Genomic DNA, 16,762 nt, shown 5'->3' on the forward strand with positions numbered 1-16,762 from the left:
CACTGGTGTCGTGGAGTTTCCAAAGATTTAAAATAAAAAAGAAAAAGAAAGAAAGAAGCATTTATGACTTCATACCGGGTGTAGACTGAACAGAGGCAAAGTCATCCAGCAAATTTTGCATAGGAGAATTTCTCTGTGGTTTTACGTCCTTAATCGGTTCTTGCATGGTTCCCAAAGTTTGTGGTTTAATAGGAGAAGTCAGAGAAGAGAGTGGAGAAGGTGTTTCTAATGGGTCAATCGGCATAGTCCCATCATGGGTTCCAGGCGATGAATTATTTTGTGGAGGAACAGTTCCAATTGACAACAGATCAAGCAGGATATCCGTACCACTTTTTTGTGCTTGGTTTATACCTACAGACAAGAATGAGATGAAAAAAGAAATGACTCAGTTGATTTCATTAACAACCACACCAAAAAACTTTACAGAGAATGGATCATGCGTGTGAACACAAAAATCTCAGATTAGTATTTCAAATCACAAAGGAGATGGAGCTACTGAAAACTGCAACAAATGCTCACAAGAAAAATAAAACCACTTGTTATATAGTGAAACTTCAGACCCTTGTAAATCCAAAATGTTTCAGAGCCAGTCAAGAACATAACAAGCTATGTCACATGGACAGTCAGTTTTAACCAGTGTTGTCAATATCGTATCATATGGTACGATATGATACGATATATCATAGTATCAGAAGGGGAACCGATACAATTTGAGGCACATATTGTATTGGATACGATTATCGTACCGATACAATATATGTCGTACGAAACAGGGTGTTAAAATATGTGTACTCGTACACATATATGTATGTTGAAATATAATCCTTAAATGTACATATATATATTTATATATATATATAAAGATACGTATATATATATATATTCTCTTCCTAAAATACCCTCAAGGGTATTCTTGTAATTTGTCATTTTACGCATATTCCAATTGGAATATGCATTGTAATATTTCTTTTATTTTCTGTTTTTTATTTTTTGTTTTTCGTACTATATTGGGGGCCTCCCAATAGAGACGTTGGGAGCCCCCAACGGTCACAAATGTGACCGTTGGGGGCTCTCCAACGTCTCCTTTGGGAGCCCCCAAGGTGGTCCCTTTGAGAGTGTATAAATAGGGGCTCTCCCCTTTGTATTTACCACTTCAAGAAGGAGCTTTTGCTCCATTGTAATGGGTGTTACACCCTTTTCTCTTCAATAATATTAACTTATGCCTTATAGGCATTTTGCCCCTTTTGTGGGTTGTGTTAGCACATTATGTGCTTGTGTTGTTCCCTTTAGTGGGTATATTCGCACTTCATGTGCATGTGCATTGGTTCATTATTGAACCTAATGTATTCAAAGTCATTTCCTTACGCAGGGTACACCTTGTATCGTACGAGTTGAGCACTGTTTGTTTTTTTTACTTTTCCGGCATTGGAAAAGTGGTGACCGACCACTTATGGAGGCCATTTTTTAGCCCCCAAGGATTATTTTGACCCCATTTTTTCATGTTCACCCTCCCCAAACCCCTTTTTTAAGCCTACCCACCTTAAATTCACCCTTAAAATTGAGGATTTTCTAGATCTGAGCCCTAGAGGTATGGTTTGCCTCAAATCTCAGTCATTTGCATCATGCCCAACCATTTTTTGGCTTCTAACCCTCAAAACCAAACCCCAAAGCCTCTCTTTTATCCTAAAACCCTTCATTCTCATCCTACACACTCGTTTTTTGGCTTCTAACCCTCAAAATCAAGTCATAGTACTGTGATTTACCCTAAATTCATCCATTTTCATCCTACACATACATTTTCTTTAACTTCTAACCCTCAAAATCGAGCCCTAGGAGTTTGATTTGTGTGGCATTGAAGTTGGAAGAGTGTTTCAAGCATCAAAACCTAAGCTCATTTCTTTTGATGTTTTAATTTTTTTTTTTTGCATTTATTTAGTCCTAAAAGTGTTGTTCATCTTAGTTTTTTTTCTCATCTTAAATCACCTATTTTTGTATTCTTAAATATCAAAATTGTGCCCTAAAGGCTGATGGACAGTGGAGGTTGCAGCTTAAAGATCCAGCATGGAAATAATGCAAACTAGTGGATTTATGGACACTTTTAAAAGGGATAATAAAGTGTAACTTTTGTGGTTTTGTAATGTATGGTAAATTGTATAGATTTAAATGTCACATCGTAGGGCATCGCAACTTCACTGTATGATTATTTACTCATGGTATTCTCTCTGATGTTCGTGTCGAGCATCTTACGAATCTCATGGAAGATGATAAAAAAAAAGACACAAGTACATGCAGCATTCAATGAAAAAAAATTGTCAGAAGTTGTTCCTAATTCAAAAGATGAAGATGAACCATCAACATCTCAAGCTAGTGAATGTTTACGCTGCGTCAAACAAAAAAAATCATTGAGATAATATATATATATATATAGAGAGAGAGAGAGAGAGAGATCTTTAGTTTGTAACTTGTATGACCTTTCTTAGTCCTATCTATTATGTAAAGTTGTAAACCTTTTGACTTTGGTATGCAGTGATATTTTATTTTAAGTTTTAATTATTTACATTTGTGATAATTAGATTTATCAATGGTGATGACCTGGTGTGGTGGTTTTATGAGATTTCTAATGATTTCAGGCAGCATAATGTATTGAGATACAGATTTTGTTGTGCATTGATTAATGGAGATGTACATCGCATGAAACAACACATTGTTTGAGAACCTGATGCTCCAGTGTGACCATGTGTGTGATATCCAGATAATGCACGTTCTATGATATCTTTCAATCTTGGTGAGATATATAGAAGGCAAGAAGCAAGATTACAAGAATTGGGACATGTGCAGGGCCTTCATGCACTGGCACAACGCAATATAGAATCTGATTCAGATGAAGTGCAACAAGAGGCACAAGACCCACAAGTGCCAGCTGCCACACAACAAGATGTCATTTCTAATTATAAACAAGGAATGTTTGACAATGAAGATAACTGATAAGTCTTATTGTAGTGCATTATGAAATTGTAAACTTTTGAGTCTTTTCACTTTTTTAGTTATGTAGTCAACTATATACTTGTAGTGAACTATGTTATTGACTTTATGAGTTTATGTAATGAACCTTTGAGCATTTTGACTTTTGCAGTTATGTAGCAAACAATGCTTCTATGTTCTATCAAGTATCAAGCATCATGTATCACTATCATCAATGTGAATGACATGTCAATAGTCTACTATGTTTATTTTTATACAATTACTTGCTTTTAATTCTTGTACTCATTCTTGTTTATTTATTTTTTCTTGCGTTCTATGTTTTGCATTTTTGTTTTTAATTTTTTCGATTTTTTCCCTGTTTTTTGTGATTTTTAAAAAAATACATAATTTAAATGCTTTTTCCCGTATCTCATGATATGGTACGATACACCCATATCTCAGGCTCATGTGATACAGGTTTTGATACACTAATTACAACATTGGTTTTAACTTCCATGATGTATCCCCTTTACATTGGTAAATGGTCGTATTAAAAATGAGGTATCATTGTACCTACAGCTGTATCCATTTAACACATGCCAAGGAATTTAAATTTCTAATAACAATTTACTTAAAAACAAATGCAAGTCTAAATATTGGTAGATGATTTTTCCTTTATTAGCTAAGCATGAGAGTAGGGTTACAGGAGTTTGGATAACATACAATCCAATTACATCATATGTGATAAGAAATATAATGTATTTTTTCATTGTTCCACGTGAACAAACACATGAATCTGCCAAAGGCAGCAAGATTCATATAATATTTCATATTACCTTAGGGAGCACATGGACCTAAGGCAGGCCTCGTAGCCCATCTCCTGCAGAGAGGAGTTTGTTGCACTGGCAATTGTTAATATATATATATATATATATATATATATATATATATATATATATATATATATATATATATATTTCTTCTAATACACCATAATACCCAATAGGGGTATTATGGTCATTTCACACAGTACCCGGTAGGGGTACTTGTTTTTCTTCCTTTTTTATTTTTTGTATTTATTTTCTTTTTTTCTTTTTTTTTATTTTGTTTCTTTTTAGCCACTTAAGGGGCCCCACCATAGAGTCGTTGGGGCCCCCAACGGTCACAATTGTGACCATTGGGGGCTCCCAACGACTCCATGAGAGCCCTCTTTTTGGCTCTTCTTTTGAGGCCATGTAGCCTCCCTTCCTCTCATTTCTTTTTGTATAAATACGGGTGAACCCCTTTGTATTTTCTTCATGCTTGAGAGCTTTTTCTCTCTCAATAAAGAGGCTTTTATATTTTTGCCTTTCTCAAGGCTTGTGTATGCGTTGTCCCTTAGCGGACTTGGCTATTGTCTTTTTTGTTTGTCCATTGTAGGACATTACAAGTGCTTATAGCACTCTTTATATTTCTGCATATCTCGTTACATGGTATCAGAGCCATCCGATTCTTCCAAGGTGAAATCTTGTCTCTCTCTCCACTTCTTTTACATATTCTCTTATTGAAGCAATGGAGACTAAGATCGACCTATCATTCAAGCTCAATGAAAAAAATTACATGATGTGGGCATCCGCAATGAAAAATAAACTCAAAGGAAAGAAGCTTTGGGGTTATGTAATGGGGGTCATTCCGGAACATCAACTTAAGCTCACAAACATGGAAGGAGGTCAAGAAAAAGCTCTTGAGGAAGATGCTCGTCTCAAAGCAATAAAAGACCATCAACATTAAGTGGAAGATTGGGAAAACAACCATGCAAAAATCCTAGCATGGTTTATGAATAATGTTGAACTTAAGGTATGTGCAAATATTGCCAAATTTCGTCGAGCCTATGAAGCTTTATTTTTTATGAAGGGTATGTATACCTAAAAAGATCTTGCAAGAGCATATTTCTTGCAAGAGAAAGTTAGAACTACAAAACAAGGGGATATGATCATCCAAGATTACTATAGTGCTTTAAACCCTTTGTGGGATGAATTGGCTCTTTTAGAGCCTAAATGGGTGGCTACGGAGGATGTTGAGATTAGATAAAAACAAATGAAATAAAATAGATTGTTTCAATTTTTATTTGGGCTTCGTCCCAAATTTGAACAAGTGAGATCCTCACTCCTTCATAGATTCACTATTCCTCCTTTAGAGGATGCCATTGCCGAAATTACTCAAGAAGAGACTCGACATGGCATGAGTAAGAGCATGGATAATGTTCTTGCCGTATCTAAACCCGGCAATCATGTTAAAACATACAAGGCACCTCATTTTAGAAAACAAGAGAATGGTGGAAGGAAGATGATTATATGTCATCATTGTTATGAGCCGAGACATATCAAACCCGCATGCCCAAAATTAAATGGGACTTTCAAGCCTAAGATGGCTTCCGTTGAGTAATCCTCCACTAAAGAAGATGAAGGCAAAAACGAGGATCTCAAAGACATTCTTGGTCAAATATCCATGGCTCTCTAACAAATCTTAAAGGCTACTTCCTCCACCTCCGGTGCCGCCATTGCCACTTCATCACCTCCCAGTACGTATTCTTGGATTTTAGATTCCAGAGCTTCTTTTCACATGACTCCCCATAAAAATGCTTTAACGTTGGTATGCACCAATTCAAAAATATCTTGTGTCTTTACGACCGATGGAACTTTTCTCAAAATAAATGGCATTGGAACTCTAGATCCTAGAAAAATTTTAAACTTTTTTGTTTCAAAAATAAGAATAGTTCCTAAACTAAATCTCAAGCTTTTTTTCGTTTCCCAAATAGCCGACCATGGATGTGAAATATCTTTATCATCTCAATAGTGCTTCGTGCAGGATCTCCAGTTCGGAAAGCGGATTGGGAAAGACCATAGAAAGGGAGATCTTTACTACATGGATCACTTACACTCTCTACAAAAAAATTTTATACTTATGTCCAAGATAAAAGTATTGAAACTTGGCATAAAAGACTTGGACATCCAAGTTATTCTAAAATGTATCTTTTTCCTTTTGGAAACAAGTTTTATAAAAAAAAATATGAATTACAAAGATTGTATTTTTGAAAAAATGAAGTTTATTCCATTTCCTACAATAACCTTTATTTCAACTAGACCTTTTGAATTGGTGCATTCCGATGTGTGGGGACCATCTCCGATTCTATCTAAAGGTGGTTATTCATATTATGTGACCTTTATTGATGATTATACTAGATATGTATGGATTTATTTTCTTAACCTCAAATCGGAAGTCTTTACCTTTTTTAAAGAATTTTGTGCAAAAATTCAAAATCAATTTCAAAGTAACATATCCATTCTTAGATCTGACTCCGGAGGAGAATACTTATCAAATGAATTTCAAACATATTTAAAACAACATGGCATTTGTCATCAAAGATCATGTCCAAGAACTCTACAACAAAACGGTCTAGCAGAAAGAAAACATAGTCATATCTTAGAAACCACTAGATCATTACTTATTTCTAAAAATATTCCTAAAAATTTTTAGGCCGAAGCCGTGTTAACCTCCACTTAATCAATCGAATGACGTCCTCAAAACTAAATAATATCTCTCCTTATGAAAAACTTTTTAAAATCTCACCTGATTTCAATCGTCTTTATATTTTTAGATGTAAATGCTTTGTTCTTTTACATAAAAGAGATAAATTATCACTAAAGGCAATTGAATGTGTATTCTTGAGATATGGTGAAAATCAAAAGGGCTATAGATGTTATGATTATAAAAATAATAAGTTATACATTTCAAAAGATGTGACATTTTTAGAAGATGAGAACGGATTTGAAATATTAGACAAACAAAATGAAATTGAATATATGCTTTTAAATGATCTTTTAAAAGATACAAATGATGAATCTTTAAGTCATTCGGAAATATTAGAAAACCCACATAATAGTGAAGACACACATAATATTGAAATATCACCAACTAATGGTGACAATCTACATCTTTACACCCGACGTGAGCAAGAGAAACCTATTAGTGCTTTAAAAAAAATTTTGCGGCTTAATGAACCTCTAGAAGAAACTTCCCTTAGGCGTTCCTTTAGAGAATCAATTCCACCTAATAGGTTTGTTTCATATGAATCTCTCTCACCACATTATAGAGCTTGTCTAATAGCCTTACATTCATACTATGAGCCTTCTCATTATACAACAACAACAACTACGCCTTCATCCCAAAACAATTGGGGTCGGCGATATGAACCAAAAAGGAAAATCATTCTGGGTCTTCCACATGAATCCTTCTCCTCCAATCATTTCTATTCAATGCCATGTCCTCGGTGAGGTTCAAAGCATTCATATCATTTCCTATCATTTCCATCCAAGTCTTCTTAGGCCTACCCCGACCTCTTTTAACTAATATATTTTTCCATTTCTCCATCCTTCTAATTGTAGCATCATTAGGCCTTTGCCGAATATGTTCAAACCACCGTAAACGATTCTCTCTCATCTCATTTTCAATGGATGTAACGCCTACCTTCTTACGTATCTCCTCGTTTCGAATCTTAGCTTTTATTGTATTTCCACACATCCATCTAAGCATACGCATCTCAGCTACACTCATTTTTTGAATATGATGTCTCTTGGCAGCCCAACATTCCGTACCATATAGTAAAGCGGGCCTAATTATCGTCCTATAAAACTTTCCCTTTAACCGCAATGGCATTCTACGATCGCACAACACTTCAGTTGCACTTTTCCATTTCATCCACCCAACCTTTATCCTATGATTTACATCTCCATCAATTTCTCCATACTTTTGAATGATAGATCCCAAATATTTGAAACAGTCATCTACCGGTATTTCTTGCTCACCAAGCTTCACTACACTCCCATCACTACTTCGTTGCTTACTAAACCGACATTCCATATATTATGTCTTACTCTTAACTTAAAATCTCTTTCTTCCAATGTTTGTCTCCATAATTCTAGCTTAGCATTAACCCCAGCTCTAGACTCATCAATCAAAACAATATCATCAGCAAACAACATACACCACGGCACATTTTCTTGAATTGATCTTGTAAGCTCATCCATCACTATAGCAAATAGGAAAGGGCTTAATGCAGATCCTTGATGTAACCCAACCGTTATAGGAAAATTGGTTGTCACCCCTCCACAAGTGCGGACATTGGTTACTACTCCTTCATACATATCTTTAATTATACTAATGTACTTAAGAGAAACACCTTTCTTCACCATTGTCCACCAGAGAACGTCCCTAGGTACTCTATCATATGCCTTCTCCAAATCAATAAAAACCATATGCAAATCTTTGTTCCTCTCTCTATTTCTCTCAATAAGTTGTCTAAGAAGATGTATAGCTTCCATAGTTGATCTTCCAGGCATAAAACCAAATTGATTCTCCGATATCATGACAACCTTCCTCAACCTAGACTCAATCACCCTCTCCCAAAGTTTCATAGTATGACTCATGAGTTTTATACCACGATAGTTTGTGCAATCTTGTATATCACTCTTATTCTTATATAGAGGTACCAAAGTACTCTTCCTCCACTCATTAGGCATCTTATTTGTCCGCCAAATCTTGTTAAAAAGATTTATCAACCATTCTAAACCTTTCTCTCCCAAGCATTTTCAAGCCTCGATAGGTATACCATCTGGGCCAACTGCCCTTCTTGATTTCATTTTCTTCAAAGTCTTTGCAATTTCTTTCTTTTGAATCTTGCACATGAAGTCACGATTCATCTCATGAAAAGGAATGGAGAAGTCTCCAAGATCATGAGCATGACTTCCATTAAATAGCTTATCAAAATAATCTTTTCATCTCTCCTTAATCTCCTCATCTTTGACTAAAACCCTTTGCGTTTCATCTTTGATACATCTAACCATACTCAAATCCCTCAATTTCCTATCTCTCATCTTTTCAAGCCTATAAATATCCTTCTCGCCCTCTTTGGTATCCAACTTGTCATAAACCTCCTTATATACATTATCTCTCGCGTTTCGAACTACTTTTTTAGCTTCCTTCATTGCTATCATATACTTCTCCAAATTCTCATTATCACGACTCTTACTTAGATTTCTATAACACTCTCTTTTAACCTTAATAGTTAATTTGACATCCTCGTTCCACCATGATGTATCCTTACCTAGCAGTGCACCGCCTATATATAATATATTTTAATAGTATGCAACAAATTTGGTGACAAAAGCAAGGTTGGCAGATGACTCAAGGAGAGTCAACTCTCCTATGGAAGCAAATTTGATGATGAGAGCTTCAGATGGTGTGGAGCTAGAGGACTCTATGGTAAATAGACGGTTAGTTGAGAATCTCATTAGCAAAAATTCTGAAGTTGCATGAGAAAACCAAGCACATTGAGATAGATTGTCACTATACAGAGAAGGCCTACAAAGATTGAGTCATTGCTTTGGAACATGTAAGCTCAATGGATCATATCACAGACGTGTTCACAAAGAGTCTTGTTCAGCACATTCCTTTCCAAACTCGGCATGATTCCGCTTGCATCATCCCAAATTTAAGGCGGTGTTAAGAGTATGTACAATATTATATTACTATTTGTGTGCAACCCCTCACATATATTCATTTGTACATTATATTCTTTATTAGGGGTATTCTTGTCCATGTAACTTAGATTAGAAGTCAAAACATTTTTGTCTGGTAGTAAAGGAAAGGGTTGACACCTTTATATGAATGTATTTGCTTTCCTTTGAGGTTAATGAAGTTTATCTTTTTCTCTCCTTTGGTGTTCTCTCTTCTTGAGGATTCATAGTGTTCATTGTTCTTCATATTAATGGATGGGCCACCTTGCTGCAGAAACTAACACCTTACTACAACCAGACACGAGCTATTTCTCCTTGAAGACTAACCAGGTTATCATCACCTCTTCTAGCCATCAATAAATAGAAAAAACTTGAATCCAAACAACAAACCTGAATTTGTTAAAATCTTTTATGGAAATATTCTAACATTGAATAGTAAATGATTTATGGACAAAGTCTTAGCATATACAAGAGTGTAAATTTTCAACCTTGAATGGTAAATGATTTATGGGCAAGGGTCTTATAATATTCAAGAGTAAAACTAAAATTGAAAAATGTTGACATGCAAGTGAAATACCATGGTGTGAATGGTTTCAAAACCCAAAAGTTAAAACTGACGCCTCATCAGAAGAAATGATAATGATAACAATAATAATAATAATAATGAGTCGTTATTCTCTGGCAAGAGTTCAAAGAAAATGATATTTTTGTATCACAAGGGAATATTTGATGCATGTGGTTTACTAGCAAGGAAAAGAAAGTAGCAGAAACCTGATGATGGTGAACCGCTTGACAAATCAACACCAAGAAGATCAGAGAGGAAGTCGCCTGCAAGTGCACTAGGAGCAGGAGCAACATCTGAGTCCAGATCAAGTAAATCAACAAGAGGTGCCACAGGGGGCTTGCTAAGACCATTTGGAAGGTTCAGTGGTGTTCCTTTTGATGATGCCTTGTTAGCATTATCAGATGACAATGCCGCAGACGAACTTTTTCGTTTTCCATTGAAAATAGCCTCATCAAGAACAGGCATCCGTTCCAGCAAAGAAGGCCTGCAATGTCATGAACTATGCCCTTTAGGCAGAAATTGACTACAAATATCTGTTCCTTAGAAGTATACAATTCCATAGATATATAGGCATAACAAGAGGAAAACAAACTTGATATTTTGATGCTTGTGAATGATAGAACTGAATTCAATAGATCTTTGTTGTAACTCCAGCACAAGGTTTCTTTTTTGCTGCACAACAATCTCTTCTATCCTCCTGCTCAAAAAGTCACAAAATGATACAAATAAGCAATGTGTCATACATCGTGTTAAATAAATAAAGATCTATACAGCACATAAAGCAATCACACTTACAAAACTATAAAAACAAAGTGTCAAATATTGTGAAATGAAGAATAAGGGAAAACAAACATTCTACTTTTAGCCTAGAGATTAACTCAAATTGCAAGTAGAGATTCCAGAGATCTCACAGGAACTGTTCACTAAAAATGCTTGATGTGATGTAACATGGACTCTTCTAACAGGGCAACGCACCTGTGCTGCAACTGCACTGATGCGGGTGTGACACATGGACACGGCTTCCTTTGTGTCATGTGAAGTCAATGACACAGTTCCATTTCAGTCCAAAAGTGGATTTGGTTAACACTAACCAAGTCCAGTTTTATATATATATATATATATATATATAGAGAGAGAGAGAGAGAAGGTGGTAGCTGCTAACCATTTTTCTAGCTAACTTCCCATCTAACCAGGCATTTGAAGGGTTTTTCTATGTTTTCCTTAAACCTCACCAAATGTGTTCTACATGCTTGATTTTATAGGAATCGGCTCTTGGATCCACCGATTCCAATATGCAGGTATGTTTTTATAAAGTTTCAAAAATTGATGGTCTAAGATTTTTCTAAATATTCAAGGCTTAAAAAATCATGTTTTTAATCAAAAAACATGATCCAAATGTCATTTCCTAGCAAATCGACCATGCCAAGCACATCTGCACAGTCAGATTTAAGTAAAACACCCTTAAAAAACCCAGTAAGCTGGGCGGTTAGCTAGAAAAGTGGTTAGCATCTCTCTCTCTCTCATAAATATATATATATATATATAGGGAAGGGAGACCGTCCAACCAAAGGAAGGTCCAAAATCTACAACCAACGACAATCAGACAGCTCCCCTTCTCCAATGCTTGAGCATCTCATAATTTATTTAGTAAGAAATATGCTTTACACGAAGACTTTATGACATATAGGCATCTTTTTCGAAACTTGAAAAAACGATGGCTCACAATGCATTTAAAACTTTACAATACAAAGTGTTGTGGGCCGTTATGTTTTAGCACTTTCAAAAAAGCATCCAAACATCGAAAATTCATAATCCAAAACACGTTGCTCACTAAATGAATGATAAAAATCAGGGACATGTCGCACCCTCCACACCTACACCTATGTGACAGGCTTTAAGTTTACTGGCTCCGCACCCATGTTTTCTGAAATTGCCATGTCGCACCCTCCACACCTACACCTATGTCACATGGGTGCGGGTGCGGGTGCGGGTGCGGCACTTTCAAAAACCTTGGGTGCGGGGGTGCGGCAAAATATAATATATATATATATATATATATATATATATATATATATATATATATATATATATATATATATATAAGTTTTAACAGTTAACAACATTAACACTAATGAATGTTCATCTTGGGCATGACCGAGTCAAGCTAGGTCAATTCGGGTTGGGTCAGGTCTACCCAACCCCACTTTCATCCCTACACTGCAGGGCGTAAAACATAAATGGACATGATATTTTACCGGTCAAAGCAATTAACTTTTCTAATGCATTTATTGATTACTTATATAGAGAGAGAGAGAGTAATTAATGGGAACTGAGCAGTCCGTTCCTTTGTAGAATTAATTCCCAAGATAAAAGTAACTAAAAATCATGTAGAATTAATTCTTCTTTCATTTTCCATGAAACCCCTTTAAGTAACCATTAGTGTTAACGTCCTTATTTTTTCCATGATGCCTAGGAACATGTATCGGCTAGTATTTACCAACCAAGCACAAGTTACAAGAAGAAAACACAAGTTATGTTAAAAAATTGGACAAAAACTACCCTGGGTGCATTGACCGCACCCAGGGTCGTGTTGACCGCACCTGTGTCGCGTCGCATTAACGCGGGTGCAGCACCTGCTTTGCCGAGTCCCTGTGACTTAGACCTACACCTATGTCACAGGCTTTATGTTTACTGGCTTTTGTGAAGAAGACATGAATCTCATGTAACCTGTTAGGGTATAATCAGGGACATATCCCACAAGAAAACATGTCCTCCATGGCTTGTGTGGTCATTACAAAATTCAGTCTTATAAGAAATGAAGTTTTTGATCAACAATATATTTGACAGGGTAGCTGGAAATTGTTGGTTCTTCGAGAATTCCTTTACAAAAACTGGACCAAAGAAACACCAACTTTTACAGGGTGACCAAAATGCTGGATTAAGGCTTTGAATGGCAGATTATACTGATGAAATTGCATGTTATTGATAACATTGGAGAGTGATGAAAGACACTTATGGCATACATATTACCTCCAAGAAATCATTTGAAGTAATCAAAACCAGTCAATCATCATTTGACTCAGATCTGGATCAGGTGATGAGTTCTGGTTTTTTTCCTTCATGTAATTAGGAAAGCATATTAAAATAGAAAATAGTGTTCTCTGCAACAATAAATTTACCTGCTCTAAGCCAAGATGGACAAAATTGATGATTGACTAGACTATGAACAGAATTTGCACAGTGGGAACAGATGAAAATTATTAGTTTTGTGTGGAAACAAGGCGTGAAGAATCTTCTAGGATAGAATCTTTTTTTCTTCAAGGGACAGAGGTGTTATGGCAACGCAAGATACATAAGCATTTAGAAAAAAAGGAAATGGATAACACAGGATCATTTTTGACCTCTTAACCTACGCAACTTTATTTTCCTCATATTATATGTGCATTTAAGGGTTTCCTAGAGTTGAGCTCTTGGAGTTCTTCATTCTATTTAGAATCCAAATCAATGACAAAAGGGGGCGGAGTTTTGTTGTTGTGGCCAAGGAAGGCGACCTCTACCCTTCTCTTCCACTATTCTACGTTTTAAGTAAGAGATCCTTATTTCTTGGTTAAGGTTACAACTTACAAAGTAATATTAGTGAATATAGCCCCTAAAACTGTCAAGAGTGGTGAAGCAGGGTATAGATGGACAATTGCTTTAGTGCTTCACAATGCTATTAGTGTAAGATCCAAAAAACGACCACACGTCCATATTGTGAACCAATTGGATAGAGATCAATTAAAATAACCTTTTTATGGAATCAGAATTCATGCTGAAACATATAGATTCAAATCTCATGTTGCAGGTCAAGGCAACTCTAAAAAACCATGTATTGTAATATCTCGCAAATTTTGCCTAATTATAAAATTTAATAAATGTAATTTTTATTATTTAAATCAATATAATATATATGTGGCTGACATTAAATGGATCTTCAACCCTTTGGGCCGAGATCCAAGTCCAGTATCATACTCTAACAGAGAGTTCATATTGTCACAAACCAGGTTTGCTTCAGATATTATTGACAGGTCAGGTCTATCAGATGATAAAGTTGTTGACACCCCAGAGACTCTTGGAATGAAGATATGAGTCAATGATGGAGTTCCTTTGGACAATCCAACTCTCTTCAGACAACTCGTGGGATTTCTTATGTATTTAAGTATTACAAGACCAGACATAGCTTATGTTGTACATATAGCCAGTCAATTTCAACACGCTCCAACATTAGCTCATATGAGTGCAATCATGAGAATTATTAAATACATTAGAGGCACAATAAATAAGGGAGTTTTTCTATCATCTTCTTCCTCCTTAGATTTTATTGCATACTCTAATACTGATTGGAAAGGGGATCTAAATAATAGGCGTTCAACAACTGGTTTTTGTGTGTTTCTAAGTGAATCTTTGATTTCATGGAGGTGCAAGAAACAAGAGGTGTCACTATCATCTACAGAACCTGAATATAGAGCAATGGCGACTACCACCATGGAGATCGTATGGCACAAACAACTAATTTCAGATATGGGAATTCATCTTCAGAATCCTACAAGATTATGCCGTGACAACAAGAGCTCCATATACATTGCTCGAAATCATACGTTTCATGAAAGAACTAAGCATATAGAGATGGATTGTCATTTTGTTCGTAAAGAATATTTAAAGAAGACTATTGATCTTCCCTATGTGACATCAGAATATCAACTTGCGGATTTCTTCACCAAGGCATTGTGCTCACCAAGATTCAACTTTTTACTTGACAAACTTTCGGTGATTTCACCATAAGTTTGAGGGAGACTATTAGAAAATAATACATATATGTATATACTTGAATATATATATATATATATATACACACACATACATATTCTTCGTAATACAAGAGTATGTATATGTATAAGTATATGTATATAAATACATATTTAAAGTATATAATTATATTCTTGTAATTTTTATTTTTATTTTTATCTTCTGTAATTTTCACTTTACTTATTTTTTTATTTTTGTAACAGTCAATGACTCTGGACATAAAAGAGACGTTGGGGCTGATTCCCAACAGCTCTAATAAGAGCCGTTGGGAACAGCCTAACGTCTCTTTCTTAGTAGCTACTCTCTATAAATAAGGGTGATTAAGCCAATTGTAATACAGTATTTGTAGAAGGGGTTTATCCCTCATATCTATCAATATAGTGCATTTGAAGCACTTTTCCTACTTTTGTGGTGTGAAGCATTTGAATGCTAGTTTGTGCTAGCATATGTTTTGAGTGATTTAAGTATCAAGTAATTTCAAAACTTGATTGTTTGTAAGGCTTATTTACAGTTTATACCATGGTTACTTCACACTTCTAACTACGTTGGGAAGCCGCTTCGGAAGCTGGAAACTAAGTGCTTTTGAAACTCAACTCCTTTATCACAGGAAGCATAGTTATCATTCCTATAATAACACTACCATAGTTGACTCATTTTAATTAGATTGAAGACTAAACCTTAAGTAACAAAATATTTTCTATAATTTCTTAAATGTTATGCTATGCAATTCTAAAAAGAACTTAATTTACATCCCAAATGCTTTCTATTAACTTCTCGCTTCCTTCTTCACATGTGCTTATGAACCCCTCATTTCTCATTTTCACTTCCCACACATGTCTCATTATGCTTCCCTCTTTGGCATCCTTAGTTTATACTTCAAATTTAGAGTTCATAATCTTCAGATATTAGATACTTAATATGTTTTTAGATTGGCTTGATTGCTATGTAACATTTTCCCCTTTTGTCCATCACTTAAATGTGCTTTATGCATCATGAACTATGACCTTGCAGATTGACTAGAATGTTAAGACTGTATTTTATATATTTTTAACATTTATTGCATATTTACTGCATTATGTATCTTAAATTATAATCCAAAAATTATGTATTCAAGGAATCCGTGTTGTTAAGGGAAAAGTTAGAGAGACAGCATGTGTTTGAGGGACCTTAACTAAGAGACCATAAAAAAGGGTCAAAAGTTCAAAACTCTTTAAAGGCTCCACTCTCAAGCTCTTTCTCAATTCCTGCAGCATCAAAGATTTCTTTCCTCTTCTATCCCCGCCCACACAACTAAAAAACGAAGACCATTAAGGCATGAAATAGAGAACAATTGGAACTCCATAATCACATTATGTGATTTTCTTCTTTTTTAATTTGTTAAGTTTATGTTGTGCAAATTTATGATTTTCATAATAAATTATGATATAATATCATTTTTTGGCAATCAAGATACTAGATACATATTTTACAACATTGTTTTGAATGATCCAAGTCATAGTCACCAATCCAAATGATTTTGCCCCTAATTCAATAAGTAATATCTTTTTTATTCCAAAAAGTTTTCGCAAATGGGAAAAGATACATTTTTGAAAAACTTGGATGTTCAAGTCTCTTATGCCAAGTTTCAATATCTTTTTACAACAACAACAACAACTACGCCTTCATCCCAAAATAATTGGGGTCGGCGATATGAACCAAAAAAGAAAATCATTATGGGTCTTCCACATGAATCATTCTCCTCCAATCATTTCTATCCAATGCCATGTCCTTGGTGAGGTTCAAAGCATTCATATCATTTCCTATCACCTCCATCCATGTCTTCCTAGGCCTACCCCGA

The 16,762-nt window shown here is 35.3% G+C and overlaps 1 protein-coding gene across 1 annotated transcript in view; it reads right to left on the minus strand.

Moving 5' to 3' along the window:
• LOC149834530 (AP-1 complex subunit gamma-2-like) overlaps positions 1–16,762 on the minus strand; it is a 92,639-nt gene that overhangs the window by 10,374 nt on the left and 65,503 nt on the right. The window contains exons 13-15 of the mRNA XM_090011466.1: positions 10,673–10,777; positions 10,287–10,564; positions 76–351 (exon numbers count right to left, since the gene is read on the minus strand). Of these exons, the coding sequence (XP_089867592.1) occupies positions 76–351; positions 10,287–10,564; positions 10,673–10,777 (659 nt within the window). The remainder of the gene's footprint in view (positions 1–75; positions 352–10,286; positions 10,565–10,672; positions 10,778–16,762) is intronic.

This window comes from Nuphar pumila, chromosome 6 (genome assembly GCF_984573655.1).
Source record: "Nuphar pumila chromosome 6, dmNupPumi1.hap1.1, whole genome shotgun sequence".
NCBI lineage: Eukaryota > Viridiplantae > Streptophyta > Magnoliopsida > Nymphaeales > Nymphaeaceae > Nuphar > Nuphar pumila.